We start from the raw sequence: 14100 nt of genomic DNA on the forward strand, positions 1-14100 counted from the left end.
CCATTATCATAAGCAAAGTAGGTTCCAGAGTCAACATGTCACATGTAATGGATTTTATTTAGATTAAGCAACAATGACTGAATCAAATTCTCCTTAAATCATATTTAGTATTGCTTCATAGTTGTAATAACAGGGATGACTCATCTCCAATGAGACTGGCTCACTGCACAGACACTGCACCAAAATGTGAAGTGAAATGTCCGAGCAGTGTGTGTGTGTGTGTGTGTGTGTGTGTGTGTGTGTGTGTGTGTGTGTGTGTGTGTGTGTGTGTGTGTGTGTGTGTGTACTAACCTGGTGGACACAGCCTCTCCAGGGTAATGACGACTTTTAAACACCAGAGCGAAGGCCCCCTCCTGAGACAAAAAGAAGCAGAGGAAACAGTGAGTTTACATTAGCTTGATGAAAGACTGAAATATACCAATGTTAAAGTAGACTGGCAGGGAAGAGGAGGAGAAACACTTCAAAATATAATGATTTAAATGCAAACGTAAGGTTAGTCGTGTATTCCTGGAAGCGTGTAACTTTTGAAAAAAAACGTTTCCAGGACAAAAACAAAAAATTCCTCTGGCCCTGCAGGGTTTGGCAGTTATGGTGGGGTGTGTGGTAAGTAGTGATGTACCGTGAGGGGGGGGATAAGAAATAAGACCTCTATTGTATAACATCAGCTGTGTTTTGAAAGCACTGACTGCAATGCTGCCTGCGGTGGTTAGAAGCAGAACAGGCTTGGAGTGTGTTTGTGTGTGTGCAGTGCTGAAAGTGGGGGGGGATAAGAGAGGGAGACGAGGGCTGTACGTTTGTCGAACTATCTGGTTCCCATTACTCCAAATCCAAAATGACTGCTTTGCCTCCTATGTTCTTCTGAGGAGAGAGAACCCACTCCAATCAAACGTGTGAAGCTGTGAAGCATGAAAGTCACCCAATGGAAAAGAGAGGCTTGCTCCATCTAACCCCCAAAAAAATACTGTTTCTATGAGTGATGATGTCACGTGTGATGCTGTGAGGGCGGTTGCTATAGAGACGTTGAGAGTTGTTTTTGTGATGCTGTACAATGTTTTAATGGACAGGAAATTCAAGCGCACATTGTAGAATGAGCAAATGAGTGTGTGTGCGTGTGTATGAATGGTCAATGAAACATTTTATGACACTAAGCTACATGATGGTATCCTTCACAGTTATCAAGAAGCTGGTCGTAAAATGTCTATCCTTTAACCTAGAGCTGAAGTAAAAAGTTAAGAAGTTAAGAAACGTTGGTGTGTCTCACTGGCAGTGGTGGAAGAAGATCCTTTAAGTCCGTAAAAAATAAAAAAATATAAAAAAAAAAAGACAGGTAAAAGTCCTGAATTTTAAATTTTACTTAAGTATAAGAACATAAGTATTATCAGTGCAATGTACTTAAGGTACCAAAAGTTAAAGTACACATTATGCAGATGGGTAGATTAGTAATATAGTACTATCATCATATCATAAAAGCATATCTGTTGTCTATGTAAGTAACTAGTAAATATCGCTATTAAACAAATGTAGAGAAGTAAAAAGTACATTTCCCTGAGAGTAGTCAAATATAGAGATAGCATAATATGGAAATACTTTGGTAAAGTCTGTTCAAATTGTACTTAAGTACAATACATGAGTAAATGTACTGGCAGAACAAAGAAATAGACCCCTGATATCTTGTAATATAACTACAAAACAAAGATTAGCATGCTAACACTAGCTGCGCTGCTGTACAGGGGGCAAGCTGTATCGGTGTTGGAGGTTATGTGCAGCTGTGTGTGAGCTACTCACCAGCTGCTGAATAACCCTCTCTACCAGGGTGGAGAAGGTGATGTCATTCTCTCGGTTGTCGTAAACATATTTGGTCAATTTCGGGATCACCTCTGTGTCCGTCTCTGACTCAAACTCATATCCTTTGGTGATCTGAGGAAGGTAGAGTTTATATTAATATTAACACACTGAGGATATACTGTCATTCTGCAATATCAGACTGCAGCAGTTCTTTTTTTTTTTTTTACTTATTCCATGTGAATCTTTTATTGTGGTCGCTTTTTATGAAGTGCTTAAGATTGGTGTCAAAACATATATCCAAACTAGCTTAGTACCCCGGACAGAATTACTATCAAACATCAAACAAAGGTAAAAGCTTTCAGTTTTAAGGCGGGAATACATAACTTTCTGCATGTTGCTGATTGAAAGAAACTGGAATTATGTTTAAACTTTTTTGACAAAGCATTCAGAGTCATACTGGTGACGTTGTCTCATGTCACTGTTGTGTGTAAACAACTAGCTACTTAATTACATGGTAAAATCTTTAATACTTTATTTGCTTAAGTGATTATATTACACACTTAAGTTGCATGGGCCAATGAAGTCATTTCACACTGAATGTTTTATGTGCAACAATCTAGTCTGAACAGACTTCATTGGTTTTGTCAGCAAAAATTGTGCTGTTTTAGCAAGACAAGGTTATTTCAGGTTTTAATAATTAGATTTCCTTCCTCCATCAAAAAAATAAATAAATACTTATCAACATCCTTTCTTCAATTTTAGCTTCTTGTTTGTATATACCAGTCAGGTCTGACTTTTGCCCAAGTATAATGTGGCAACAAGTCACACCTCAGTCAATGAGTAATACTGAATAATGTTGCCTTAATATATAGTTCTAGTGCTGACAGCAGGATTTATTTAAAAACAGAATTAAAAATTCTTGCATGATGTTGTTGTTTTGTTGGTCCTTTCCTTACAGTTGTTGCCTATGTAGTGGACATCCTGTTTTTTTAGAACAAACCCAACACATGGCACATTATCTAGTCTTTAGGACTCATTTGAGGGATGTTATGATTCTCACAGAGACTGTGACCGAGCGGCTTGCCACTGAGCAGGTTACTGGACACTGAGCCTGGCGGGCGGGTCTGAGATGGAACTGAACAGGGTTGGGACTCAGTTGTTTCTACAAGAGAAATTCCAGAGGATAATGCGACTTACCAGGTATGCCTTCAGCTCTTTGTAGTTGGTGATGATGCCATTGTGGATGACAACAAACTCTAAAAGAAAGTCAGTGAGAGTCAACAGATTAGACAAAGGGGCTAAAGGTCAAAAACGAATTAAGTCATGAGAACTCGAATGCTCTCTCATGATACAATGTTAATGCATGTGGACAAAGCAGTGGATTTAGCAGCAACTAAAATGGCACGAAAACAGTATCACCACATATAAGTTACAAACAAGATGATAAGTTATCATGATAACCAATAACAGGTCTATATACCCATTACAATACAGTAATAAATCATAATATAATACAAACATAAGTTACTTAGTGTTTCATCTTTTTGTTGTAATATGAACTTTCACACTTTGGACTTAAATGAACATACACGCCTTGGTCTAAAGTCAAAATACATTATTAACATGCCTACTAACATGGCACACTAATGACAAAGAGATGGGTGTATATTTAGTTAGAACAGAGCATACAGTGTCTGAGGGTGTGTTAAATTAATGGGTATAGCATCTTTAATTTTAATGATATAACTGGATGACAATGTAGTGATTCATAACATGATAATCACAGTCACAGAAAAAAAGGTCAGAGTTCCTTTTGTCAAAGCCTACATTATGTTTTGCATAGATTTATAGTTGAGCATAGGTGTTACAGTATATGCATTTATACATTGTACTGTGTATGTGGGCGTGCATTAAAGTACATTGGCACATATTACCGTTATCCTTGTCAGAACGATGAGGGTGGCTGTTGACAGCGCTGGGTTCTCCGTGTGTGGCCCAGCGAGTGTGAGCGAGGCCAAAGTGTGTGCTCAGCTCCTCGTCCAGGTCCAGTGAGTCTTTCTCTGAACAAGCAAAACACAACACCAATCCCTTTACTGACATGAACAGAGTGCATTTTACTGCCATGAATAGAGTGAAGGGACTTTTAAAGAAACAATGCACCACACAACAGAATTTTGGATTTTTTGAGAAATTCTTCAAAATGAAGTACAAAAAGAATGGACACTTTTCAAACGGGACACACTAAGGACAATATCTCAAAACTGAGACACACGTAAGTTTTACACGCAAAAACTGTTGTGAGAAATATGGATCAAATGTGCATGAACCCACTGTAAAGCTCCTCATCCAGCGCCTTGACCTTCCCCTTCTTCTTGATCAAGCAGATGGTGTTGTCGTTGATGTCAGTGGCCGTCTTCCTAGGGCCATCGACAGCGATACCTGCAAACAGACAGGGAGGGGCAAAGAAATAGATACTTCTATAGTGAGGTAAGTAAGACACTAAGCTATATGTTATGACTAATGACAAAGGTACAAACTCGGGCAAGTTCAGCAAGGTCTATTGTTAGGCCCATTAAAGCGGCAAAACAGCATCTGAGGTATTTATTGTGGGGTGTAAGGGGCGTGGCTTCATCTTGTAAATGTCCAGGTGGCAGGAGGTTCTGAGCTGGAATTCACTGGAGCTTCCTAAGGTGTTTTGGCAGCTATCACATTTTATTCTTACAAGTTTCTATTAGATACTTTCTCTATGGTTTATAAAGAAAGGTGGCCAAGTACACCCACCTCTCTTTGTCAACCAGTTATAGCTGTTATACCAGTTTTGCATCATTCATTCAAGATTATTATGATGCAGTTAAAATAAATGGCACCACGTGTACAGTAGGAAGCAGTCAAAAGGGCGTGCTAGTACAAATCCAACAACAATTTCCAGTGATTCAACTGCCAAAAAATTCAATTTTCTGCCAGATTGTGTTTTCTCAATGCCTTGAATGCTATCAAATGTTGACCAGCTTTTTAAGGACTCGACACACAGGGACTGCCAAGGTCAACTATACACTTTTGTGCAAGGTGTGTGTGTGTGTGTGTGTGTGTGTGTGTGTGTGTGTGTGTGTGTGTGTGTGTGTGTGTGTGTGTGTGTGTGTGTGTGTCAACACTGTGAAGCCAAGTGTCTTACCTGCTGAATCGTACCCTCTGTACTCCAGTCGCTGCAGTCCCTTCACCAGCGTCTCAAATATCTCCTTTCTGGTGCGAGGCACTCGGTAATTCAGATAGGCAAAGATCCCTTTTTAGAGAGGGAGAAAGAGAAACAGAACTTAAACCCTCTGAAACCGTGTAGGCAGAGTTTACACAACTGCAAAGCGCAGTGGCATCTTTTGAGCTCAGTATTCTATTTTATTTAAGCATACATTTACAAGGTAGGATATAGGAACAAATAGCTGCCAGTAGTTATTAGATGACATCAATATCCACTTTTATTTTTTAAATAGATGACTGAAGAAGGACATGGCAGATCAATGATCAACTCCTAGCTTTCAGCTGTATTATCTTTTATAGTCTATATCTTCACCTAACACTAATATGCTTGGGAAAGACAAAAACTATACAGGTTGTATGACAGAGCAGAAATGATAGGTAATTACATGAGCTGAGTCAAGTTGCTGCATCCTTCAATATTCATTCAATATATTTGATAAAATAAATGTGTAGTACATTATGAGGCTGCTGGGTTGTTTATATGCCTCTTGTCCCGGTGTGTGTGTGTGTGTGTGTGTGTGTGTTTAGGAATGTTTCGGGCAGCTCTGCTCCCGCAAGCACACAGCTGACCATTGACGGACGCACATTGCGCGCAGTGTTGGAGCAGCCAGGTAGGCAGGCTGCTGTTACCTCCCACAGTCTTGGCCTCTTCCTTGCAGACACGAGGAGAGAGCCAAGTGCTGTTAAACCTTTAGGTATGGCTGTAAATGTCCCTGTTTCGAGAGATTTTTTTCTTTTCTCTTTTTAAAGGTGAGGCTGTCAAAATATGTAGGCAAATGGTTTAACTTTAGGTAGCTGTAGTTGTGGCGGTGGGTGTGACTCGCTTAACCCTCATGTTGTCCTCGGGTCAAATTTGACCCCTTTTTTTTTATATCAGAAATGTGGGTTTTTCCCCAAAAAATAACATCCTACACTAAAATCAAATTTGCGATCACTACTTTCATAGTCTACCGGGTCAAAATCTGTGATAATACATATTATGTTCCTTTGATCTTAACTATTAGTCAAAATAAAAAAAATTAGGTGAGGTGCAGCTGACCATAAATTCCAAAGAAGTGTAAAACGAGTGGTAACAAGTTGGAATCAAGTTGGCTAAGAAGATGTAAGACCGAGACAGGCCTGGGTCTGTCTTACTTATAAACCGGGGAACCAAACCAGGTCAATTTTGGTCGATGGGAAGACAATACAAGGGTTAAATAACTTGCCCCATAGTTACTCTGACACGAAGTAAGGCTACTGTAGCTACGTCTTGCCTGTCAACATCCGTGAGTGAAAATCCTGACACGTCGCAGCTGGGCGTAAAGCTTAAGAAAACAAACAGAGCTATTTATCTAACCGTTTCGCTTCAGAATTCCTATTTCCATTACCACTAAAACTATAACAACATCGGTATAACTACACGAGACCAATCGTATGATATGATAACTTTGCGAATCCCTCGCTCGACATCGGTATCATAGGCTACTGTAGCCTGAGCCCGTCAGTGCAATGTTAAGGTTTTGGAATTACTTCTTACAAGTTTCTAAATACATCAACTCGATGAAATTAGATAAACTTACCACACATGACTCAAGCTTGGCCTTCGTTGCTGGATACCTTTCTGTGAGAAAACGACTTGTAGTTTCCCCGACTGGAGTGATGCTTCTGCCTGTGCCGTGTTCTATCCAGACTGCACACTCCCTCTATTCATTTAAACGGTGTTTCCTGGAGAGGCAGCGGCCACGCCTCCTCTGACAGCTCCTCTGTCCTGTCAACATCGCTCTGCTGCCTCGCAGGTATTCACCACTTCACCTGTCACAGGTTGATAGATAGATAGACCTGTTGATGTCGGCAGTTTTTTTTTTCCAAGTCTGCCCACTTTCAATTTAGGTGATAGTTCACCTTTTGCAGCATGTGTCAGTCAGACACGTTTGGCATGTAGGCCTATAACATAAGGACTTTACATTGTCGAACATTTGTTTGATAAAGGTTAGGCCCTGACTTCTTTTCGTCAACTTGAACCTTGAAAGAAGCAGAGCCTATAGCATTTAGCAGGTACTGGTAATGAGGAAGATGATTCATTTCTTGCTGATGCATGCCTGTAACTGTAAACTTAGTTACTTTTGATTTCACTAAACCTTTTGCTGGCATACTTTTATGGTCCCTCTGGCGCCCTGTTTCTATATAACCTATTTTTGGAAATAAATATATTTCTGTAGCAATATTATACATTGTTTCTACATAGAAAGGGATCTATTAATATTGTTGTACTGTTGATAAATCAAATGTATTGTGCTTTTCCAAGAATGGGAGTAGCTATTCTTATTCTTTATTTATAAGTGCTAATTAATGAAGTGAGTTCCTGAATAACTGCATCAGGGACATTTATGCAAATGTTCCCACTACACAAAAAAAAAATAGAAAACAATGAGGAACTTTTGATCAGTTATCTGTTTTGCGTCATTTGGCACCTGATCCAGTAATGATCATGTCACGGGTTTACAGATTCCAGACATGATTATATTATTAGGTAGGCTATTTTAGCATTAGCCTCTGATTTATTTATTTTTTTACTCAGGTTCTCTGTACTCAGGTTCTCAAACAGTACTGGCCCATGTGGCAAAGCTACCCCCATACCATACTTAGCATGGTTCCACCTCCCATGATGGTTAAGGATGATCGCTTTGTCATGTAGTCATTAATTCAGTGGTATTCAGACACTACTTGTTATTTTAGTTACTCGTCACTTAACTCGTTCCTAATTTGTTCATCACATTTCTTGGTAATAACTCACAAAAAGTGCACTTTGCATACCTTTGGAGCTGCTCAGTTCTGTAGAAGAGGAAGTGAAGTCCACTAAAATGTCAACTGTCAACACCCTTATTCTTCAGTACTGGTAAAGGAGTGGTTATAAACAATAATTACAAATTCCTACTCTTACTGATGATGATATGATACAAAGCAAAACTCTGAGGAAGCAATGAGGAAAAAAAGAAACTGATGGAATTGGACATATCCTACAAGTTGCTTCCGCATCCAACATCTGTTACTTTCATGCCAGTGTAGTTAGATTGAAAGCTTTTTATGTTCATGTTGATATAAAATGATTGTTTTATTGTAGCCTACTCCTCCTAAATGAATACCAATTCAAGTCCTCGTACGGACCAAGTAAGTGTGTGTACTGGTAACTTGAGAGGGGCCAGTTTAACTCTTGGGCACTGCTAAGGTGCCCTTGAGCAAAGCACTGAACCACCAACTGCTCGGGGTGCCTTTGATGGGCAGCCCCCTCACTCTGACATCTTCCCATTAGTGCATGAATAAGGTCCTGTTTGTGCATGTGTGCCTGTTTGTAATGTAACAACATAGTGTAAAACTGTAATTTCCCCTTGGGGATCATTAAAAAGTATGTCTTCTTCTTCATCATCAGTTTCACAAAATTGAAACAGCTTTCCAGCACTGAAGCCATGCACTTACAGCACTGTAACTTTTCAACCTTATCACTCCGGTTACACCTACTGCTTCTAGTTTCTCCTGTGAGAAGGTGGTGCCAGAGTTCAGATTGGATGCCAGGCAACATTTAGAGCAATAATAAATGACAGAAAGTAATTGACTTGGACAGCTTGATATGGATTTATTGCATCTGCATAACATGTGCATTTGCACAATACACTGAGGCAAATTAAATTCTAGGATAAACTATAGTTTGATAATCTATTTAAACTACAGTTGTGGGCATATTCAAAAACATATGAGAGATATCAGTCAGAGTCGGAGGCTTATATCAGCCTCTGCCTGTATCTCAGTTGGATGGTACCTACAGGCATTGAGTGGATAGAAGGAGACAGGCGGTGAGTGTGTGAGACAGCGTGTAGGCAGAAAGACCTGTGACCTAAATGACAAAGAAAGTCACAAAACCATAGTCGTAGAAGTATGAAATGGGCGCTTGTGTGTTTCTCTCTGACCCTGTCCACTTCTCCACATCTTTGCTTGAGGAATGTATTAGCGTCTAGCCAAGTCACACGCCTCACCTCACTTTGTCCAAACCACGAAAGCCCATATGTGATTATGATGAAGAAGAACAGGGATGGACCATTTTACATGCAGACTATTGTGAGTGTATGGATAAAGTACAATTTTGTATTGGTTTTGGACTGCAAATAATACACAAAACTCCATACACAAAATACCAATATTACCATGTGTTTGTGCAGATATGTTCCCACGTATTTGCATGTTCTTATATACTATATATGCAAACTATTAAGGATAGCTTTCCTCATGTTGCCCTGAAGTCCCCTTTGCACAGTCCACAACTCTATAATTGTGCATGTGATTATCTCTCTTCGTACTATATGCTGACATACTGTATATTCAGGTGTGCTGTGGAAGTGCGTGAGTGAGAACCAGTGACAGAAGCCAAAGAACTGCATTCCTCTCCTGGCTTAAGGGATTAATAAGTATAATTATGTGTGCTCCATGATGTTATCCAATGAGATCCACCCAAAAGATCAAAGGTTCCTTAAGTACTACAGTGATATAAAATGATGGGCGAACACTGAGATTTTGCCGCAGATAATAAAGGAATTTCAGAGAGTTTCAACAAATTAATTTGCCTTTCCTTTTAGCTTTTGAGGCTAAAACCTTTAACTTCTGCTGTCTAGTTTGCTATGTATGCTATTTTATTTGATTGCTACATTGGTGATTTGTCTTCTCTCATTATTACCTTCTCATTATAATGGAAAACGTATGTCATAGCAGTGCCAATGTCATAAATATTTGTGAGGATACACCCAGATAAACTAGTGTTGTGTCTTGAATATGGGTAAGCCCAACAAGAACAACAGCAAGCCAAGTCTAATAAAGACTTGGCAGATAATAAAGGAATTTCAGGGTGTTTCAGCATTTTAATTTGTCTTTCCTTTTAGCTTTTGAGGCTAAAACCTTTAACTTCTGCTTTCTAGTTTATGTAAGTTATGCTTTTTTATTTGATTGCTACATTGGTGATTTATCTTCTCTCATTATTACTACTCATTATAGTGGAAAACGTATGTGATAGCAGTGCCAATGTTATAAATATTTATGAGGATACACTCAGATAAACTAGTGTAGTGTCTTGAATGTGGGTGAGCCCAACAAGAACAACAGCAAGCCAAGTCTGGAAACTTCTGACACCCACATCCAATTAAAACAAATAAACATTGATTAATTTTCCATATTCACCCAATGAAAAAATATTAAACTATTAACTGTTAAAACTAGCAGGTAGAATTCGCACAAACCAGGATGAGAACAGTTGTTGAATATTTGAGGGTTAATACATAAAGGGACATATAAACTGTGAACTACATTTAGAGTTTATTTAAACATTAATAATAAAGATACTTATATTCATTTCATTGATGATGAAAAGTGGTAAATAGCCAATAAATAAAGATAATAAGTAATAAAGATAAACGGGAAAGGAGTAACCTTAGTCTTTGGCTAGATTCCATGCAGAAACATTGCAGCCTGGACTATGTGATTTAGATTACAAAACGTTAGGCCTACATACTTCGGCCAATTGCACAACATGTGTCTTGGGTATTAAATCCATCCCTGATAAAAGCACACCCAAGAAATGAATCATCTCACACACGTTTGTTTCACTTTCAAGCACGCACACACAGACAGTGCTTTGTAAGTGGTGTGTGGTAATGGTCTGTATTTTTTCCTTTAAGCGTTAGACATTGGTTAGTACGTCAACCGGATGTGGTTCTAGTGAGCTCCAGCTGACTGTTCAGACCTCGTTGTAGGGGATCTACTCTTCCACATCTGCTTCATGTTTTTAGGGCCTGGGGGCCTGTACAGGAGGGCCCAACAACACACTCTGCTTCTCAGTGGGGGAGGGCAGGAGCATGCCTGATGAACAGAGACACAGCCTGATGGCCAGAGGCTTATACAAAACAGGTAACATTTTTAGTTCAATATATCCATTGATTTATTTTGTTCAAAAGCACAATATACAAAAAGAAAAGCATAAACAAAACAGGGCAGTACACACAGGCAATCCCTCTCCCCACCCCCTCCACATTAATACATAAACAAAGCAAAAGAAGGAAAAAGAACAAACAAAAAAACATACATGTATATGGTTCATTTGGTATGCTGCTATACAGAAACAATGTACTCTACCCCTATTGTTTGGAGTGGCTGACCTTAAAATGAGTATGTTAGCTTTTTTACGTAAGCAGTTGGCATTTCAAAGGTCCACAGTTGAGAAAACATTCAAATAGTATTTATTCTATGTACTGTGCAGATGCGTACGCTCCCTACACACTGTAGCGGCACAAAGATGCAGCCTACTCTTTTTCTACAGGGGCTCTTTAGGGACACGGAGATGCTGAAACCGAGGTCATGTCAATGTACGAGGTAAAGCAGTTGGTTATTGCGTAACAAAAGCCCACTGAATTGTGTTTGACCCACATCTGTGTTAATAGCTGTAACACTGTAACTCTATCTCCAGGCAGTGGGCATGATTAATGTCAACTTTAACAAGATACAGTACCTGAAGACCCCCCTTCCCCAAGCTTCTCTCAGCTTGGTGGGTTCACCTCAGGGCCAGCTCAGTGTGAATCAGCCCCATGTGTGGTTCTGGAGTCAGATGTCGTAGCATACGACACCGGGAACCCACCCAGCAGCAAACGTTTGTGTCATTGGTTGAATAACTAGATTACCTCTGTAAAACACTGAGTCATCGCCGTGGTTGGTGACACTTGTCACACAAACAAGTTGGAGAAGAGGTACCGGTTGGTTTACTGTATATAACTTGGAAGCAATAAATGAAATGTGTCCAGTAATAAAGTCTTGTCTGTCTCTTGTAGATGTTATCTTATCACGGCAGCTCTGGTTGCTATAACACATGCAATTCATCTTACAATCACGTACCGCTAACATAGAAAACACAGGAGCCTTTAAAAGAGTTTAGTACCACTTGAGGATAATGACTCGTGAATGTGTAGGTCAAGTATCAGCAGCCCAATTATATATATATTACGAAATTGATGCACTCAGGAGCTTGTGAGAGTATTTCCCAGCATATTCCTGGAGTCACTCTGACATAAAGTGCTTCTACCACTCCTACATGTACTAAATTAAAGTGCACAAAACCTTCATTAATGTTGAACTTTATACAGAGCCCTTTTAGACTATGTTTTCCAAAACACTAACACACATGAACCTGGATCAACCTGATCTAAAAAAAAAAAAAACAAAAACTGGCACTGTTTCTTGTTTATGTGTCCACATCATGGTAGTTTGGCCAGACTGGCAAGTCAAAGTTGTGTCATAGGCATATGAGGAATATAGGCCATGAAATGTAAGTCATTGTTTTGAGGTTGTTATGGAAGGAATTTATCCAGACCACTTTTTCGAAATACAGATGAGTAAGTGAGTGTGTCGTGTCGGATTGCAGATGAGACCCCAGTGTTTGTTTTGGTGCATGGTCACCCTGGCTGGGTGGTGCTCGCCATTGCACATCTGTGAGCGAGAGAAATGATTTGTGTGGGATCGGAGCAGGGGTAGGGGCAGGGAGCCGAGAAGGGGGAGGGGGGGCTACGCAACCACGTCATGTAGGACCCAGAGTGAGAGCCATCTGTATTATGTCATGACTGCTGGGGCACTCCACCCTTCGCTCTCTTTTTCCCAGTTTTCCTGTGTCTCTCCCTCCCAGACTCCCCCACCCACAGTTTATCTTGCCTTTGCTTTACTGCTGTGTGTGTTTTTGGTTTAGTATTACTGACAGACATTGTTGCCATGTTGCTTGCCTCTAACAGAAATGTGACTGAATATCTCAATTTGTGTTTGTACTTTTACCAAATCATCTTTCCCCATGCCTGCACTTCCTTCATCCTATCTTCTCTCTGCCTTTCATCTTGTGTCTGTCTATCCATCACTCCATTTGCCACTAATGTCTGTCCACCTCCAGCTTTTGACTGACAGCTCTCTGTCTGCACTTGCCCGTCTCATTTGAAGTTCACCTTCGCTCCTACAGCACCACCTGAAAAGCAGATGTGGACACTCAGCAGCCTGTAATTAAGTAAAGAAGCATTCCCTTTAGGAGCTGCACCTAATTTATAAATAAATGAAAGTCAAACAGTGGCGGTTCTAAGGGGCTTTGAAATGGCTGGATAAAACACATCAGGTAAGATAAAGTCACACAGCTCACACAGCACACACACACACACACACACACACACACACACACACACACACACACACACACACACACACACACACACACACACACACACACAAGCGCTTTAACAAGGCTGTAAACCCTTCCAGTTCATGGCTGACCTGAATGTTACCTTTGATAAAGAGAGGGGAGGTTGGGTAGTTAATAATGTTCAGCTATCGTGTGGTATCATTGACAATATAATTGCTACATATAAAACCAACAGTAGAACAAAAGTAATTAAATCTGTGTGTTCAAAGAAGATGACCTGATGGACTCAAGAACAAAACGTATATTTTCCGGTCTCGTCTCACCTCTGCCCTTCATGTTTGTGTGGCAAAATTACTTTCATTTATTATCCCACTTTTAAGTAGGGGAAAGAAATCATGGCCATTTAATACATCATTTGATTCAAGCAGACATGCTCCTGTTCTTGATTTTAATGTGGTTAATATAATGAAACATAAGAGTCAAACTAAGGAGTATAAAACTTAGTTTGCAACAACCATCGATTTTTATTTTGAGCTTATTGCGCCATCTTCTGCCCAAAGACTGTAGCTAAACGTTGGTGTAAAATCCTTGCACATTAACACCAAACCTTCACCTGTATGTTACCGATGTATCATGGCAATGAAAACTCAGTTTAGAGCAAGATGATTTTTTTTTTTTTTTGCCCATGACAAGGAAAATTGACAAACATTATCAGGCTCACACCCATGATTTGCTTAGCGATTAAATACCTGAATTAAGAGAAAATGGCAGTTCAGTCTAATTATTAGGCTGTACTGTCACAGAACAATTCATATTGTGCTGTAGTTTGATTTACTAAGCAAGTTAGAATACTAAGTTAGAATTCTAAATTGGTCAATTAA

At 39.7% G+C, this 14100-nt stretch overlaps 1 protein-coding gene across 1 annotated transcript in view; it reads right to left on the bottom strand.

Moving 5' to 3' along the window:
- gfpt2 (glutamine-fructose-6-phosphate transaminase 2) overlaps positions 1-6747 on the bottom strand; it is a 16068-nt gene extending 9321 nt beyond the window's left edge. Inside the window, exons 1-7 of the mRNA XM_039813051.1 lie at positions 6597-6747; positions 4958-5065; positions 4117-4224; positions 3720-3845; positions 2983-3041; positions 1786-1917; positions 292-353 (exon numbers count right to left, since the gene is read on the bottom strand). Coding sequence (XP_039668985.1) covers positions 292-353; positions 1786-1917; positions 2983-3041; positions 3720-3845; positions 4117-4224; positions 4958-5065; positions 6597-6603 — 602 coding nt within the window. The 5' untranslated portion in view covers positions 6604-6747. The remainder of the gene's footprint in view (positions 1-291; positions 354-1785; positions 1918-2982; positions 3042-3719; positions 3846-4116; positions 4225-4957; positions 5066-6596) is intronic.
- Positions 6748-14100: the final 7353 nt, after the last annotated feature.

This window comes from Perca fluviatilis, chromosome 10 (assembly GCF_010015445.1).
Source record: "Perca fluviatilis chromosome 10, GENO_Pfluv_1.0, whole genome shotgun sequence".
NCBI lineage: Eukaryota > Metazoa > Chordata > Actinopteri > Perciformes > Percidae > Perca > Perca fluviatilis.